This window comes from Phyllobates terribilis, unplaced genomic scaffold (assembly GCF_046119375.1).
Source record: "Phyllobates terribilis strain yellow unplaced genomic scaffold, ASM4611937v1 Scaffold_11__3_contigs__length_659146591, whole genome shotgun sequence".
In the NCBI taxonomy this organism is placed as follows: Eukaryota; Metazoa; Chordata; class Amphibia; order Anura; family Dendrobatidae; genus Phyllobates; species Phyllobates terribilis.
In genome coordinates this window covers 7470331-7489461 of record NW_027362771.1, presented here as the reverse complement: position 1 = coordinate 7489461, position 19131 = coordinate 7470331, and the positions used below count along the sequence as shown (strand labels likewise).

At 39.4% G+C, this 19131-nt stretch overlaps 1 protein-coding gene across 11 annotated transcripts in view; it reads left to right on the top strand.

Moving 5' to 3' along the window:
- Positions 1–19131, top strand: part of TENM2 (teneurin transmembrane protein 2) — a 2544132-nt gene that overhangs the window by 2365470 nt on the left and 159531 nt on the right. For all 11 annotated transcript variants that reach the window (XM_073651122.1, XM_073651120.1, XM_073651119.1 and 8 more), the window contains 2 exons: positions 6265–6561; positions 8844–10458. In XM_073651122.1, coding sequence (XP_073507223.1) covers positions 6265–6561; positions 8844–10458 — 1912 coding nt within the window. The remainder of the gene's footprint in view (positions 1–6264; positions 6562–8843; positions 10459–19131) is intronic.

Here is a 19131-nt window from a genome sequence, read left to right as displayed (position 1 = left end):
TTGGGGTGACACCTTTGAGGACTGGAATATTTGTGATGTTGAAGTTGATGTGGAGGAGAGCCCACTTAAAGGAACACTTGATATCCGTTTAAGCACCTGCTGTTTTTGTGCCTCATCTGGAATTTGTAGCGATTGGCGTGGCCGTAAGAAAGGGATCTTATCACATTGTCCGCTAAAAGAAGTAGACATTTTAGTTTGGCTGGAAGATGGTCTTTCTTCTGCAGATGTTACTGTTGCTTTAACACCTACCCCACGGACACAACCTTTTTTCCCCTTCCCAACACGCCTATTCCCCTTTCCACCAGCAGCAGGCCTTTTTCCACTCATTTTGGTGGTTAACTAATTCACAACTCTGGAGTTGTTTGCACAAAAAAACAATGGATGGGAACCGAGCAGAGCTGAGTGGCCAAACTGTGGTATTAGGCCAAAACTATTGGCTGGGTTAGATGCAGAAAAAAATTATATTCAATTTGCAACCTGATGGAGGTCAGTATAGATGGACTAATAGAACAAGTCCCACACACAGCTAGAAGCCCAAATATTTTTTCAGAGGTAGATGCAGAAAACAAATATATTCAATTTGCAACCTGATGGAGGTCAGTATAGATGGACTAATAGAGAAAATCCCACACACTGCTAGAAGGCCAAATATTTTTTCAGAGCTAGATGCAGACAAAAAATTATTTTTAATTTGCAACCTGATGGAGGTCAGTATAGATGGACTAATAGAGAAAGTCCCACACACTGCTAGAAGGCCAAATATTTTTTCAGAGCTAGATGCAGATAAAAAATATTTTTAATTTGCAACCTGATGGAGGTCAGTATAGATGGACTAATAGATAAAGTTCCTCACACTGCTAGAAGGCCAAATATTTTTTCAGAGCTAGATGCAGAAAAAAATTATATTCAGTTTGCAACCTGATGGAGGTCAGTATAGATGGACTAATAGAACAAGTCCCACACACAGCTAGAAGCCCAAATATTTTTTCAGAGGTAGATGCAGATAAAAATTATTTTTAATTTGCAACCTGATGGAGGTCAGTATAGATGGACTAATAGAGAAAGTCCCACACACTGCTAGAAGGCCAAATATTTTTTCAGAGCTAGATGCAGACAAAAAATTATTTTGAATTTGCAACGTGATGGAGGTCAGTATAGATGGACTAATAGAACAAGTCCCACACACTGCTAGAAGGCCAAATATTTTTTCAGAGCTAGATGCAGATAAAAATTATTTTTAATTTGCAACCTGATGGAGGTCAGTATAGATGGACTAATAGAGAAAGTCCCACACAATGCTAGAAGCCCAAATATTTTTTCAGAGCTAGATGCAGAAAAAAATTATATTCAGTTTGCAACCTGATGGAGGTCAGTATAGATGGACTAATAGAACAAGTCCCACACACAGCTAGAAGCCCAAATAGTTTTTCAAGGTAGATGCAGATAAAAATTATTTTTAATTTGCAACCTGATGGAGGTCAGTATAGATGGACTGATAGAGAAAGTCCCACACACTGCTAGAAGGCCAAATATTTTTTCAGAGCTAGATGCAGACAAAAAATTATTTTTAATTTGCAACCTGATGGAGGTCAGTATAGATGGATTAATAGAACAAGTCCCACACACTGCTAGAAGCCCAAATATTTTTTCAGAGCTAGATGCAGAAAAAAATTATATTCAGTTTGCATCCTGATGGAGGTCAGTATAGATGGACTAATAAATCAAGTCCCACACACAGCTAGAAGCCCAAATATTTTTTCAGAGGTAGATGCAGAAAAAAAATATATTCAGTTTGCAACCTGATGGAGGTCAGTATAGATGGACTAATAGAGAAAGTCCCACACACTGCTAGAAGGCCAAATATTTTTTCAGAGCTAGATGCAGACAAAAAATTATTTTTAATTTGCAACCTGATGGAGGTCAGTATAGATGGACTAATAGAGAAAGTCCCACACACTGCTAGAAGGCCAAATATTTTTTCAGAGCTAGATGCAGACAAAAAATTATTTTGAATTTGCAACGTGATGGAGGTCAGTATAGATGGACTAATAGAACACGTCCCACACTCTGCTAGTAGGCCAAATATTTTTTCAGAGCTAGATGCAGAAAAAAATTATATTCAGTTTGCAACCTGATGGAGGTCAGTATAGATGGACTAATAGAACAAATCCCACACACTGCTAGAAGTCCAAATATTTTTTCAGAGCTAGATGCAGAAAAAAATTATATTCAATTTGCAACCTGATGGAGGTCAGTATAGATGGACTAATAGAATAATGCTATGCCCAAAAGATTTTACTTCACTAGGTGCAGTAAAAAAATTGGTATTCTATACACAGGTGGTATATCTTGCAACACAGATAGGCTACTCCACTGACTAACACACTCTGCAATAGGCCAAAAAGGATTAGCTTTGCTAGATTCAGCCAAATGCTGTGAAAAAAACTTGCACAGCACTGGCACAGACCTGCCAGGCAAAAACTGATAGGAACTGATGTAACCTAGTCCTGAAAAGGACTGCAATTACAATTAGTCTTTACTCCCACAACCTATCTATTTAAGAGCACAGACCTGCCTGATAAAAGTCGTAGGAAATGCTGTAACCTAGTCCTTAAAAGGACTGCAATCACAACTATTCCCTACTCCCAAGCTATCTGGAGATTTGTGCGAAAATTGGCTTGAAATTAACAAGGTATAGCGCACACAGCAACAGCGGTGCCGTCTAACACGCAGCTGCAGCAGTGAGAAAATGGTGGCGACGGGGAAAATGGCTTGGTCTTATAGGGCAAGGACATGTGACATACACTGCCAATGACACATGCCCTTGCTTGTGTAAAAAAAAGCACTTCGCTCCGTGTGTGCGCTGCTGATAGACTGACAGATTGCACCTCCCCATTGTAAATGCGGGAAAGAGAAAAAAAAATGGAGATCTTCATTATTCCTGCAGAGATCCATCCCCTGCCCCTCCCCCCGCCCCGCTGTACACTCAAACTGCGTATTAACATTAATTTTCATCATTACTGAGAAAAAATCTAGTTATGATTTTGGTGCACGAACAGTTATCGAACATAACCTCAACAGCCGAATTTTTCTCAAATCGTTCGTGTTCACCGAACGGCTCGAACACCGCCCAAAACAGCTCGAATTTGAGATTGGCGAACAGTTTGAGTCGAACAACGCTCATCTCTACTCTTAGTACCAGTGAAACTTCACGGCAAAGCTGTGAACCAGACCGAAATCCCTTTCATAGGCTGGGTGGAAGTGATTTTCCAACTGAGGGCCACGAAGAACAGCAACACCATTGAGCTTTTGGTACCTTTTCTCGTGACCAGTGATCAGAATGTGGCAGAGGATCCTATCCTGGGTTATAATGTAATCAGTGAGGTCATCACGAAACACAAGTCAGGGACACTGGTGGTGGATGCAATTGCCACATTGCTTGCCATAACCAGCGCCATGGCAGAAAATGTGATTCATAGAGTAAAGAAAGCACAGAATACAATGAACCTAAAAGAAGTCAAGGTAGGCTGGTGCCCAACCACCATCCCTGCAAGCCAAATGGTGGGGGTGAGGTGTGGATTCCGGGTAGAACCGTGAAGAAAAGTCGAGAAAAGACTGTTCGTGCCAAAAGACTCTTTCGGAAGACTTAGTTCAAGGTGAGACTGTGCTTACGATCCCTTCTGGTGGGTTTGCTCAAGTGACAGTACCAGTGATTAATACTATAAAACACGAAATTAGACTGGACCCAAAGACTTGTGTTAGGTCACATTGAAACCGTTAAAACGGTGTATCCAGCCAGCATAAGACGCGCCTAGGGGTCTACCATGAATTCAGTCTCCCCACCAAGGAACAGTAGTTGCCCAGGGGAGGAAATTGCATGACCCACCTCAGGGTCCTGGGATCCCCCAGTATCCCTAGAACACTTGTGTGCTGAAGATAAAGCAATAGCAAAACAGATGCTGAGATAAGAGTGTCATGCATTCTCTAAAGATGACTCTGATATAGGCTGTATCCCATCATTGCAATTGAAAATCAATTTGAAATACACGACCCCAGTAACCAGAAGTTACATGTCTGTGCCGAAACCATTACACCGTGAAGTGAAAGAGTATTTACATATTTACAAGATCTAATCAACAGAGGTTGGGTCCAAAAGTTGAAATTGTCTTATTCCTCTCCTTATGTCTCAGTCACAGGAGACAGGGAGTGTTTTAGCAGAGCCCCAGGGGGATTGTGGGGAACTTGTTATTGTAGTCTGGCTGAAACCAAAGAGAAAGGTGGTGTGTTATCTGGATCTGACAGAAGGAAACTGAACAGGATTCAGATCAGAAGAGAAACTAAACACAGGTCAGATAAACTCCCTGAACTAACAGAGCAGAGTATTATCAGGCAGGAAGATAAGGACTGTAAGGAATTGTGTCACAGGGATCATCTCCCTCATCAAACCCTCCCCCCCCCCCTCCATCTCCATGCGGGATAAAGAATACTGTGTACTATTGTGTCCTTGTGAAGGAAAAGCCTGTGGTTGTGTATGCATAGAAGTGAGCTGCTAAGAAATCTAATCTATGCTGAACTACGCTACGGAAGAGACTGTAATGCTGTGCCTTGTGAAGAAACTATTGTATTGTTACTGAAGCCGTAAACTGGTGCTCATAAACTCAGACTATACTGTAATGAAGATTGTTGCTGTAATATCCCTGAATTGCACTGGCCATGCTTCAGATAAAATTCCACAGTTAAACTGTTGAAAAAGACTCTTGTCAGATGTGTCTGGTCAGCAATTGAATCTATTGTGTGCCTGAGATAAGCTGCAGCCTATGGTTGCCCTGAGTAACAGTTCCCCCAGGATTCCAAAGAATTCATGAAACCGTCTCACCCTATCTGAACCTAGTGGCGTGCATTTAACATATATGAAAATAATTGTGGAAATGCTATTTAATGTTATAAATGATGTGATTATAACATCTTGTAAGATGGTTGTGGTTCTTCTGGTCACTATTACCAGAGAACTGCAGCCATTGATGAAGTGGGATATTATACAATACATGCTGCCATTGGATCACTATTTAAGTTAATTTCTACAAATAATACAAGAATACATAAGATGCTTAACATCAACATCAAATACGCAATTTATTTGTACCACAAGTATGTTAAATAAAACCATAGTCAGTGTACATACCGGAAAATGGGAGATCAGCGATAAGAGACTGTTTAGCCGTAATGTGGCTATTAATGTCCTTAGCAAAAGTAGGAGTTAGACTTTTTTTGTTTTGGTTCCCCATATAATTAATATGACATGGTAATTATGCCGTGCAGAATTGATTCTTTTACATATCACAATGAAAATGCTCAATAAAATAAGCACAACCTCTCATAAGCTTTCTTTTCTTTAATAATGTGTATGCATTCTTTTGTGAAACTGTTACAGGAGGCTATATTTAAGTGTGTTCAGGAAGGACAAATGTAAAACACTTTTCATAGAAAAGCAGTAGGTAGAAGTAAAATCAAAGTATAATACAGCATCCCACAGCAGACTGGAGAGAAGAGCAGATTATCTTTTGATTTGAGAATATTACTGAAGACTGAGTGGGAGTTCAGTGTTCAGTTTTAGAAAAACCTTCTCTTAATATGAAATGTTTAATACATCATTAGTGACGATAGGGTCAGCATTGCAAACTAATAACATCATAACTCCATCAGATAACCAGAAGAAAAAATAGACAATAAAGGGGTAGTCTGGGAATAAAAAAATGCCCAGGATGTGAAAACCATTGAATTATTAATATAATTACTTTTGGAAACCTTCACAGTTTCTCCAATGCCAGAGTTTAAATTCTTAAACCCTTGAAATGTGCAATAATAGCCAACTGTAGTGACATCATCATGGTGGACATGTCACTGCAGCTGACTAAGTAGTTATACTGGGGGATCCCAACTGCGGAAGTGGGGATACCACGAAGAATTCTAGAGAGAATTGTATTATTTGATCATGTCATTTGATTTTTTAACCTAGCAAAACCTATTTAACCCCCTATTTTATCCAAATATCAGAATGATAATTTGATTAGAAATCAGCAGCTAAATTGACCTCCCTACTTAAATAAATGTAAAGATTTCATGATAAAATTTGTAACATCAGTTTATGTAAATGCCAGACTAGGGAAATATTGGATCTTATCATAAGAGACAAAATACTAATAAACTCTGTAAACAGATATTTTTTCCACATGCAAAATAATGTTTTTATTTTTTTTCTGTTAGGTGCATGGGAGGAACTTGCTATCAATTGATTTTGACAGAAATTCTCATACAGAAAAAATATATGATGATCATCGGAAGTTTACTCTAAGGATTGTCTATGATCAATTAGGGCGACCACTTTTGTGGCTTCCAAGCAGTGGACTTGCACCTGTTAATGTGTCTTATTTCTTCAATGGTCGCTTATCTGGACTTCAGCGTGGAGCAATGAGTGAAAGAACTGAGATGGATAAACAGGGGAGAATTATTTCTCGTGCTTTTGCAGATGGAAAGACATGGAGTTATACATATCTAGAAAAGGTAAGAGGTGCTGGCTCATCAAGTGTAGTAATTACAGGACACCTGTCAACTGCATTCATGCTGCCTGAACCATGTGCAGCATAAATCAGACACCGTTTTTTTTATTCGGTGTATGTTTCATTCTGAAATGCTGTAATATTTCAGAGAAAACATACTTTTAAACTGACCCGACTTGGCCTATGTGTGTGTGTATAAGGAGAGACCTGTCAGTTTAGGTTAAAAAGATGGAAAGAAGCCACCAGCCACCTGCCTCTTGGTCTACCGCCACCTGTCTCTTGGTCTAGTCATCCTAAATGCAGTGTAGCCTTCCACCAATTCAAAGTATGTTTTCATCATGAAAATGGCTACAATAACAGAGCCAGTCTCTGATTCTTGCTGCCCCTGAATTGGGCAGTATGAGTAACAGGTTCTATTTAAACAGAATGAATCAAAAGCAGAATATTATGTGAGGTATAAGAACTGAGCTTTATGATGAGCATTGGGGTTTCTTTATATGCACAGGCTGATTGACAGCCTTCTCGGTACAAACACTGATACTGAGGGAGCTGGTGATCAATATATACTGTATATGAGTGGACTTTCATAACATCTCCCTAATATCTCATTAGGGTACGTTCACATTGTGCTTGCACCACACATCAGTTTTCAATTGGGCTTCAATGTGAGTGACCCCTGGTGAGGCCATTCAATCTAATTAGGCAGATATAATCACTAGGTGCTCTGCCTTGCCTCCGTTTTAGTAGAGCCACATTTTGCAGGTGGGCACAAAAGTGTGGTCATCCACTATTTTCTGTTCTTCTCAGAAAGGTGAATAATACAGAAAAGGAGGCAGGACATGGCACAAAGTGACGCCATCTGCCTTGTCAAGGGGGTCTACCTGAATTCTGTTTTTTAGGGCTCCAGATAGAAGCCGTAGTGTCAAGTGGTTGGGACCTGTAATGCTATCTAGTATGGAAGCATGGATGTGACATCGACCTATATTTTAAATATCCTCCAGCCTGATCCTGGTATTGACTTTGCTTTCTGTCCATTCTCTGCAAGCCTTCTCCACTGTCCAGCAGCTGCTCTGTGTACCCAAGCCAAGGGTCCCTGTGTAAGTCCAGATCCCTGTTCAAGAGTGAAGGTGAGGGCAACCCATGGGATCCGGGAGATTGAGTGACTAGCAATAATCCTTTGAATGGAAATTTTATCAAGAGCTGCCAGGCTATCACACACAGTGCCCCAGTGACAATAATTAGTTGAGACTGGTAAAGTTCCAGCCTTGAGTTTCCCATCCATTGCTAGAACTAAGAAGCTGTCAGGTCTTCTTAGCATTATGTAAACAGCTGCTGAAGATGGGCAATGGGACAGCATATCGAATGTCTTAAGCTCTTCATTTGCTGATGAGTACGGCACACAGCAAAGACCATAGCCTTAATTCATTAATATTGGCGTTTCGTTCAGCTATGCAGGAATAAGATGCTTCAAACTCATTTAGAGGCACATGCCACTTAATGAATTCAGCACATCTTATTAGTGCTATGTGCCTCGCCAGAAATTATACTCCAGTCATGGACTACAGTAACATTTCTGGCATAACAAACTCTGGCCCTTTTACTGAACTTAACATGTGGGCGTTACCCATACTCCATAGTGGCCTTTCCCCAGGACCACCCATTTTCATGGATCTGCTTCAGATTTGCATGAAAACTCTTTGATGTGTCATCCTCTTTGTGTCCAATTCAATATAACCTGCATGATAGGGTTTTGTTTAATGACATGCTTGCTGGGGGGTCTCCGTACCTGAATTCAGATGATCACAACCACTATGAAATGACAGAAGTGAGTCTCGCACTGATTTTTCATGGATAACTGCAGTCAGAGAAAGTTAACAACAGAAGATATTGCTGTAGGCATAACTTAAATCTTGGAGGCAGAAGTTCATGCTGTCTTATCTGCGTATTTCTTTTAAAATATGTTTGAACTTTTTAAATTTACAAGTGGGATTGTTTTTCATAAATATAAAATTCAACTAAACTACATTTTGTGGAAATAACTGTTATAAAATTTTATGTACCAAGTATTGTGCATTCAAGTAATACAATGAGTAGTCTTTACCATCACAATTTACAGTTCAAAATGTTATTTCCTAATGTCAGAAATACTGCAGCTCTTAAAAATATTCTTCATCGCACAGAGTATTTTTCCATTTGATTACTGATTTCTTTTATATACACATATTTTTGGAATTTGTGTTTACTTTTAAATAATGTAATATATATTTTATTTTTTCATGTTTACAGTCTATGGTGCTTCTTCTTCAAAGTCAGCGGCAGTACATCTTTGAATACGACTTATCAGACCGACTTTACTCTGTAACTATGCCGAGTGTAGCACGACATAGTATGTCAACTCATACATCTATTGGCTACATCAGGAACATGTACAACCCTCCAGAAAGCAATGCATCGATTATATTTGATTACAGTGAAGATGGTCGGATTCTAAAAACTTCCTATCTTGGTACTGGCCGACAAGTGTTCTATAAATATGGAAAACTTTCCAAGTTATCTGAGATCATTTATGACAGTACTGCAGTTACTTTTGGCTATGATGAAACCACAGGAGTTTTAAAAATGGTTAACCTCCAAAGTGGTGGTTTTTCTTGTACAATACGTTATCGAAAAATTGGACCCTTAGTGGACAAACAAATATACAGGTTTTCTGAAGAAGGCATGGTGAATGCAAGGTTTGACTACACATACCATGACAACAGTTTTCGTGTCGCAAGCATTAAGCCTATCATAAGTGAAACCCCACTTCCTGTTGAACTGTACCGCTATGATGACATTTCTGGAAAAATTGAACATTTTGGCAAATTTGGGGTAATTTACTATGATGTTAATCAGATCATTACTACTGCTGTGATGACACTAACAAAACATTTTGATACTCATGGCCGCATCAAAGAAGTCCAATATGAAATATTTAGGTCACTCATGTATTGGATGACTGTGCAGTATGACAGTATGGGACGTGTTATAAAAAGAGAACTAAAGCTTGGTCCCTATGCTAACACAACTAAGTACACGTATGAGTATGATGGAGATGGTCAATTGTTGACGGTTGCTGTTAATGACAGACAAACCTGGCGATATAACTATGACCTAAATGGTAATCTGTATTTGTTGACCCCTGGAAATGGTGTACGTCTTCTACCACTGAGATATGACCTCAGAGATAGAATAACACGTCTGGGGGATGTACAGTATAAAATAGATGATGATGGGTTTTTGAGCCAAAGAGGTGCAGATATTTTTGATTACAACTCTAAAGGTCTTCTCACCAGGGCATACAACAAGGTTCTTGGATGGAATGTACAATATCGCTATGATGGACTGGGCCGTAGAGCATCATGCAAAACTAACTTAGGTCTTCATCTTCAGTTCTTCTATGCTGACCTCCACAACCCAACACGAGTTACCCATGTTTATAATCACTCAAACTCGGAAATTATTTCTTTGTATTATGATTTACAAGGCCACCTCTTTGCAATGGAGAGCAGCAGTGGAGAAGAATATTACATTGCCTCTGATAACACAGGAACACCATTGGCAGCTTTCAGCATCAATGGAGTCATGATTAAACAGCTGCAGTATACACCTTTTGGTGAAATTTATTTTGATTCCAATCCAAACTTTCAGCTTGTCATTGGATTTCATGGAGGTCTATATGATCCTTTAATAAAACTTGTGCATTTTGCTCAGAGAGATTATGATGTGTTAGCAGGACGTTGGATATCTCCGGATTACACAATGTGGAGGAAAATTGGAGGAGACCCTGTTCCTTTCAATTTATACATGTTTAAGAACAATAATCCCTTAAGTACTGAAATGGACTTAAAAAACTATGTGACAGGTAAGTGACTACTGCCAAACAGGGTATTTAAATGACATTTGAATATAGTAAGGGTGAAATGTTACAAAAATTATTTAATAATGATTGACCTACTTCTCAACTGTCACTGAGCTTTAAGGAAACCTGTCACTAAGGAAAATGTTTTTTTCCTGCAGATATTGGGTTAATCTGTAGGTAAATAGCATTATAATGGCACCTTACTGAAAGTGCGGCTATTGAGAGAAAATGAACTTACTTCCTCCTGTGAGCCGCCGTCTTTCAGTCATGGGGGTGTACACAGAGAGGCTATAGTCACCACACATAGCACTGATCATAGCATTATGAGCGACGGTTATAAGTATGCACCTTACTTTGACAGTGGTCTCTGACCAGATGCACTACAGAGATGGTTGTCACTCAAGGTATAGTGAGTGACAAGTATAGTGAGTGATGACTGTAACCACTACCTGCACCACACTTACAGTTGAAACCAGAAGTTTACATACACTATATAAAAAGAAACACAGGAATGTTTTTTCTCAATATCTGACATGAAATCAGAATAAACCTTTCCTGTTTTAGGTCAATTAGGATTGCCATAAATTTTAATATTCGCCAAATGCCAGAATAATAAGAGAGAGACAATGTTTTAAGGCATTTTTATTCGTTACTGCAAAGTCAAAAGTTTACCTACATTTCATTTGTATTTGGTACCATTGCCCACTGAATGACTGGGTCAAACTTTTGGGATATCCTTCCACAAGCTTCTCACAATAGTTGGTCAGAATTTGGACCCATTCCTCCTGACAAAACTGGTGTAACTAATCCAGGTTTGTAGGTCATCTTGCTCACGTTGATAGCAACTTCAAAACATTGACTTTGTTATCCTTAAGCCACTTTGTTACCATTTTGGCAGTATGCTTTCGGGTCATTGTCTACTTGGAAGATCTATTTCCACCCAAGCTTTAACTTCCTGGCTGATGTCTTGAGTATTGCTTCAGTATAGCCACAATCTTCTTTTCTCATGATGCCATCTATTTTGTGAAATGCACCAGTCCCTCCTGCAGCAAAACAAGCCTACAGCATGATACTTCCCCCCCTGTGTTTCAAAGGTGGGTTGGTGTTCTTAGGCTTCCAAGCTTCTCCCTTTTTCCACCAAACATAACTATGGTCATTATGCCCAAAAGTTCAATTTTAGTTTCATCAGACCACAGGACATGTCTCCAAAAATTAAGGTCTTTGTTCCTGTGTGCATTTGCAAACATTAATCTGGCTTTTTTATGTTTCTTTTGGAGTAATGGCTTCTTCCTGGCAGAGTGGCTTATCAGCCCATGTTGTTACAGCACTCGTTTCACTGTGTATATTGACACAATCTTAGCAGCTTCTGCCATCATCTTCACAACGTCTTTTGTTTTTTTCCATGGGTTGATATGCACATTATCAGACCAAAGCACGTTCATCTCTGGGACACAGAACCCGTCTCCTTCCTGAGCGGTATGAAGGCTGGACATTCCCATCTTGTTTGTACTTGCGTATAATTGTTTATATAGATGAACGAGGCACCTTCAGGTATCTTGAAATTGTAATGAAGGATAAGCCAAACTTGTTCAAGTCCACAATTCTGTTCCTGATATCTTGGCTGATTTCTTTAGACTTTCACATGATGCTACACAAAGAAGCAGTGTGTTTCAGGTGTGCATTAAAATACATCCACAGGTGTGTCTCTAATTAACTCAGATATTGCCAAAAAACTTATCAGAAGCTTCCAAACCCATGACATATCATATTCAGGGAGTTTGGAAGGGAAGAATTTGGACTGAATAGCTATCTGTATTTTATTAATTCTTTACATTTGTTTTTACTTAACATTTCTGTCAAGGGCAATCCCCATTAGGAAATGAGCTACACTATTGACAATGCTATCCAGTGTACATCTTGCCACATGTATGCAATCCTTGGACAGCCGGTCGTGGATGCATACTGCTGTGCGAGATGTGTGCACATTATGCATTTGGAAGCCCAGGTACTGGATCTAAATGAGCAGCTGGCAACACGGAGATTCATAAACAATATGGAAAGGAGTCTGCTGCTCACTGAGCAGCTGCTCACTGGAGTTGATGTGGGGGAGGGTGGTACTAGGGAGCTGCAGGACAGTGAGGCAGCTAGCTGGGTGACAGTTAAAAGGAGGGGTAGAGGGAAGAGTGCCAGGGAGGCAAAGTTGGCAGATGAGGGGGGTGTCGGTACAGGGGTAGCACTGCTGCTGCCAGGCATATCCTCTGAAAGCCGGAAGAGTATCAGCTCCAGTAAGGGGGGAAATAGGAGAGCAGGGCAGGCCAGGCAGGTGCTGGTAGTGGGAGACTCAATTATTAGGGGAACAGATAGGGCAATCTGTCACAAAGACAGGGATCGTCGAACAGTGTGCTCCCTACCTGGCGCTCGAGTCCGGCACATTGCTGATCGGGTTGACAAATTAATGGGAGGGGCTGGTGAGGACCCAGTAGTCATGGTGCACATTGGCACAAATGACAAAGTTAGACGTAGGTGGAAGGTCCTTAAAGATGATTTCAGGGAATTAGGCTGCAAGCTTAAAGCAAGGACCTCAAAGGTGGTATTCACTGAAATACTACATGTACCACGTGCCACACCAGAGAGGCAATGGGAGATAAATAAGTGGCTCAGGAACTGGTGTAGGAAGGAGGGGTTTGGGTTCCTGGAGAACTGGGCCAACTTCTCAGTTGGCTACAGATTCTATGCTGGGGGAGAAAATGGCTAGAATGTTGGAGGGGTGTTTAAACTAGGGATTGGGGGGGAGGGTATTCATTTTATAGGTGGGGAAGATAGTGCAGATAGTGACCTGGGCACAAATAAAGAAATTGGGGGTGGGGTTAGAAGTCAATATAGTAAGAAGGAATAGAGGTACAGAGAGATATATAAAATGCATGTACACTAATGCCAGAAGCCTCACCAACAAAATGGAGGAATTAGAATTAATTTTGTTTCAAAATAATTATGACATGGTGGGGATATCTGAGACATGGCTGGACGAGAGCCATGACTGGGCAGTTCATTTACAGGGCTATAGTCTGTTCATAAATTACCGTACAAACAAGGGAGGGGGGGGTGTGTTTATATGTAAAATCATCCTTAAAACCCATCTTGCGTGAGAATATATGTGAATCTAATGAAAATGTAGAGTCCCTGTGGGTGGAGATAAGGGGAAGGGGAAAAAATAATAAATTACTGATAGGGGTTTGTTATAAGTCTCCAAAAATAATGAAAGCAGCAGAGAGTATCCTCATGAAGCAAATAGATGAAGCAGCGACTCAAGGAGAAGTCATTATTATGGGGGACTTCAGCTACCCTGAAATACATTGGGGAACAGAAACCTGTAGTTCACACAAAGGTAATAGTTTTTTTACAACTTTTAGAGACAATTACCTTTCACAACTGGTTCAGGACCCAACAAGAAGGGGGGCACTGCTAGACCTAATATTAACCAACAGGCCAGACCGCATATCAAATATACGAGTTGGGGGTCACTTGGGTAATAGTGATCACAAAATAATAAGTTTTCATGTATCCTTTAATAAGATGTGTAGTAGAGGGGTTACAAGGACACCCATCTTCAGGAAGGCAAATTTTCAACGTTTGAGAGATGATATTAGTGCAATAAACTGGGACGATATCCTGAGACATAAAACTACACAAAGCAAATGGGAGACATTTATTAGCATCCTGAATAGGACCTGTGCAGAATATATACCCTATGGGAATAAACATGCTAGAAATAGGAGGAAACCACTAGGTAGTGATGAGGCATTAAATAAATACAGAAAATTAAATGAATTCTGTAAAAACCAAATCAAGACAGCAAAGATTGAGAGAGAGAGACTCATTGCCAGAGAAAGTAAAAATAATCCCAAAATATTCTTTAACTACATAAATAGTAAAAAACTAAAAAATGATAGTGTTGGCCCCCTTAAAAATAGTCTGGGTGAAATGGTGGATGAGGATGAGGAAAAAGCCAATATGCTAAATGATTTTTTTTCAACAGTATTTACACAAGAAAATCGCGTGACAGAAAACATGATCAGTGATAACAAAAATTCTCCATTAGATGTCACTTGCTTAACCCAGCAGGAAGTGCGGCGGCTTATAAAAATCATTAAAGTTGACAAATCCCCGGGCCCAGATGGGATACACCCGCGAGTACTGCAGGAATAAAGTAACGTCATAGATAGACCATTATTTTTAATCTTTAAAGATTCCATAATAATACGGTCTGTACCACAGGACTGGCGTATAGCAAATGTGGTGCCAATATTCAAAAAGGGGACAAAAACCGAACTTGGAAATTATAAGCCAGTAAGATTAAACTCTACTGTGGGTAAAATCCTGGAGGGTTTCCTAAGAGATGCTATACTAGAGTATCTGAAGAAGAATAACCTCATGACCCAATATCAACATGGGTGTACGAGGGACCGTTCCTGTCAAACTAATCTGATCAGCTTTTATGAGAAGGCAAGTTCTGGACTGGACCAAGGAAATGCAGTGGATGTTGTGTATATGGACTTTTCAAAAGCTTTTGATACAGTTCCACACAAAAGGTTGATACATAAAATGAGAACAATGGGGATAGGGGAAAATATATGTATGTGGGTTAAGAACTGGCTCAGTGATAGGAAACAAAGGGTGGTTATTACTGGAACACACTCAGACTGGGTCTCCGTTAACAGTGGGGTACCACAGGGGTCAGTATTGGCCCCGCTTCTTTTTAACATATTTATTAATGACCTTGTAGGGGGCATACAGAGTAGTATTTCAATATTTGCAGATGACACTAAACTCTGCAGGGTAATCAATACAGAGGAGAACAATTTTATATTACAGGAAGATCTATGTAAAGTAGAAGCTTGGGCTGATAAATGGCAAATGAACTTTAATGGGGATAAATGTAAGGTAATGCACTTGGGTAGAGGAAATAAAATGTATAATTATATGCTTAATTGTAAAACACTGGGCAAAACTGTCACTGAAAAAGTCCTGGCTGTATTGGTGGATGACAAGCTCATGTTTGGTGGCCAGTGTCAGGCAGCTGCTGCAAAGGCAAATAAAATAATGGGATGCATTAAAAGAGGTATAGCTGCTCATGAGGAGAACATAATTTTACCTCTATACAAGTCACTAGTGCGACCACACTTAGAATACTGTGTACAGTTCTGGTCTCCGGTGTATAAGAAAGACATAGCTGAACTAGAGCAGATGCAGAGAAGAGCAACCAAGGTTATTAAAGGACTGGGGGGTCTGCAATACCAAGACAGGTTATTACACTTGGGGTTATTTACTTTGGAAAAACGTAGGCTTAGGGGTGATCTTATAACTATGTACAAGTATATAATGGGACAGTACAAAGACCTTTCTACTGATCTTTTTACTCTGAGGCCTGAGACGGGGGCAAGGGGGCATCTTCTACGTATGGAGGAAAGAAGGTTTAATCATAATCACAGACGCTTATTCTTTACTGTAAGAGCAGTGAGACTATGGAACTCTCTGCCGCATGATGTTGTAATGAGTGATTCACCACTAAAATTTAATAAGGGCATGGATGCCTTTCTTGAAAAGTATAATATTACAGGTTATATATAGTAGATTCCTTGATAGGGTGTTGATCCAGGGAACTAGTTTGATTGTTGTATGGAGTCAGGAAGGAATTTTTCCCCCAATGTGGAGCTTAGTGTTTGCCACATGTTTTTTTTTTGCCTTCCTCTGGATCAACATATAAGGCTATGGGTTGAACTAGATGTTATGTATTTTATCTGTATAGATAAGTGTAGTCAGCTTTTACACAGAGGCATTCCATAAAAAAATTGCATAGCCTGCTGTATATACTTCTTTGCAATGAGAGTCAATCGGCAATGTTTGCCACTCTATGCCTATGTCGGGAGCAATACTCCTGATATATATTGGATGGAAGACTCAGACATGATGTGAACAGAGCCAAGCTGAATCTTTGCCCTGGGTGAAGGAAGGTCTAGCTGCAATGCTGTATAAAGGTTTTTGTGTTCAATGGACCAAAAAAGCCTTATACTGTCAAACAATGCCTTCAAGTGGATAGAAGTCCAGAAACATTTGGTAAACGTGCGCTATGTGAAAGCTTGTTTCATGGTTTTAGACATAGTATGAAGACTTACTTCAGTCTAATGCAAAATCCCAAACTGCAAAGGTAGTTCTTGCTATAAAGATATTCAGCCTTTATGAAAGAAGTATATAATTTTTTTAATAGTGTAATCTGCATATTCTGTGAATGGAAAAAGACCAACTGATTAGTATAACTTAGATGGATTGCACAAATTGTCACTAAATGGCCATTTATGTTGTAAGGAGGATAGTCACTAATCTTCCATTATGAAATCTGAGATAAGACATTAAAGAACAGAACAAGTACATTGGATTTGTTCTGTGATTACAAGCCAGAAATAGGTTCCGTAAAGAAAAAAAGTCTTACTGAACATATGACTGAGGAAGGAGGCAGAGCATTTCTGACAAGTGGGGTCACACGCATTTCAGATGCTTAAATGCTCAATTCAGCCATTGTCTTGTTAATTAAGTTTTATTAAACAAGATGGCTTTATATCTAAGTAGTCATATTAAATTACCGTACTCATGTAGACATAAGTAAGATCCTTCAAAATTATGCTGTAAAATTGTATTAGAGTTTTACTTCTTGAAGGAGGTCATAGATCACATCATGGTACTACAAGTGTTAAGATGAAGTAGCATCTGCTGTATAATTTGTTCCAATCTAACTAGCAATTAAACTCAAAACTTGACATTTATACATATCAGATCTTATGGAAGATGGGAATGTTTAGTCCACCTGGTTCTGCACTTTCACCTTGTGCTTCTGAATGGTACTCATCAAAATAAAGCAGAGCTGTTTTTTGTCTGCATTTGACTATTTGGGGCTGTGTTCCAGTACCAATTATACCAATTGAAGTCTGTAAAGCGCAGTGGAATTAATAGCGCTATATAAGTCAGTAAAAGAAATAAATATATAAAACCATAGTCAGCTTCTAATTCACGTATATATGAATAATTTCCAAAAAGTCTTTAACATATGCTTAAAGTCTTTTTATACTTGCTTACCTCAAGGATGGCAGCAATGTGCACTATAATTATTGGTTACAAAATAAAATGAATAACAGTTGATATTTAATGCATCTCAATCTGCCCTAAATGTTGTATACCAGTACTACCTTTAGAATTACTTACGGTCTCCTCAACTCCATTAGTTAGATCTCATCATGTGGTTTTATTTTAGTCATTTAAATAATGCCATTCATTTCCATAGTGCTTTACAAATATTATCATCACTGTTCTTATTGGGGCTCACAATCTAAATTCCTTATCAATATGTCTTTAGAGTGTGGAAAGAAACCAGAGTACCTAGCGGAAACCCACAGAAACTCAGGGAGAACATACAAACTCCCTGCAGTATACACATGCACATGATGACCATCAATCGAATGAGTTTGATTATGGGCTGCTAAGGTGGACAATTGTCTATAGTGCTGATTTGCTAGTCCCTTGGTGACTTGCCGGTGACTTGTGATCTCTCAAAGAAGCACACACTACCACACAAATAAAGATATTGGGAACCTGGTTTGCCAAAGTTGATTATATATTGTTGACAGAGTGATTTTTAATTTTGTTTTACCATCTTAAAACACTGTTAACTTATAAGTTGATCCATGCTGAGAATGAATGGATCCCCTGATGTTGTCTTCCTTGTTTTTTTTTTGCAACAAATATACCAATATCCAGATATATGGACATACAACGAAGTGCATGAGTCAGTAGAGGGAAATCAGTTAATGTTAAAGGGGTAGCCCATGAGCAACATATAATAGGTAATAAATGTAGGATCACCTTGAGTCCAACTAGGGACTTCTCACAAATCACAAGAAAGGGTCCAAAAGTCACCTATTTGAATAAGGCATTAAGTGAGCATGTGTGCTAAAATGTTCGGGTCCTCGTAACTCGGGTTGAGCAAATAGTAATGCTCAGGTGCTCGACCCGAGTTACGAAAACGTATGTAAGTTAATGGGAAACTCGAGCATTTTTCCAGTGGTCCCCCCGGAGGTCTGGAGGGGGTCTAAAAATTGGTCAAATCGATGGAAACAGTGCTGAAATGACATGGGAACAGCATGGGGAAGACACATGGAAGCATCTCTGAATCTCAGGTCGCTGCTGTGAACAATGTTATCAGAGTATTATGCCACTTTTACAGACTGACAATAGAAACATACAAAAAAGATGCTAAAATGGATTTTACTGTAAAAAATGTTAAGAAACATTCTTTCCAGAGCAATGACCTGTATATAAGGCAAAATAAATAACAAGAAAACATGTTTCTCCACACCTTGGATTATGTTCGCACGTAGTGTTCTTGCTGCGTTTTTGCACGTTCGTTTTGTTTTCAATGGTGAAAAATGCATTCACCAGTAAATGTAATTATCTGGCCATCTGGTGTGTGAGACATGATCAGATACATTCTGTTTCAATTATGAAAGAGGGACTCTGAAAGTCACAAAGCCTATTTTTACAGGGCAATCAGGCGGCCCTTAATATTATTAACAGCCAGCAGTCGGCCCTCACTATTGTCGGAGGGCCATCGGCTGGCTATGCTTTGCA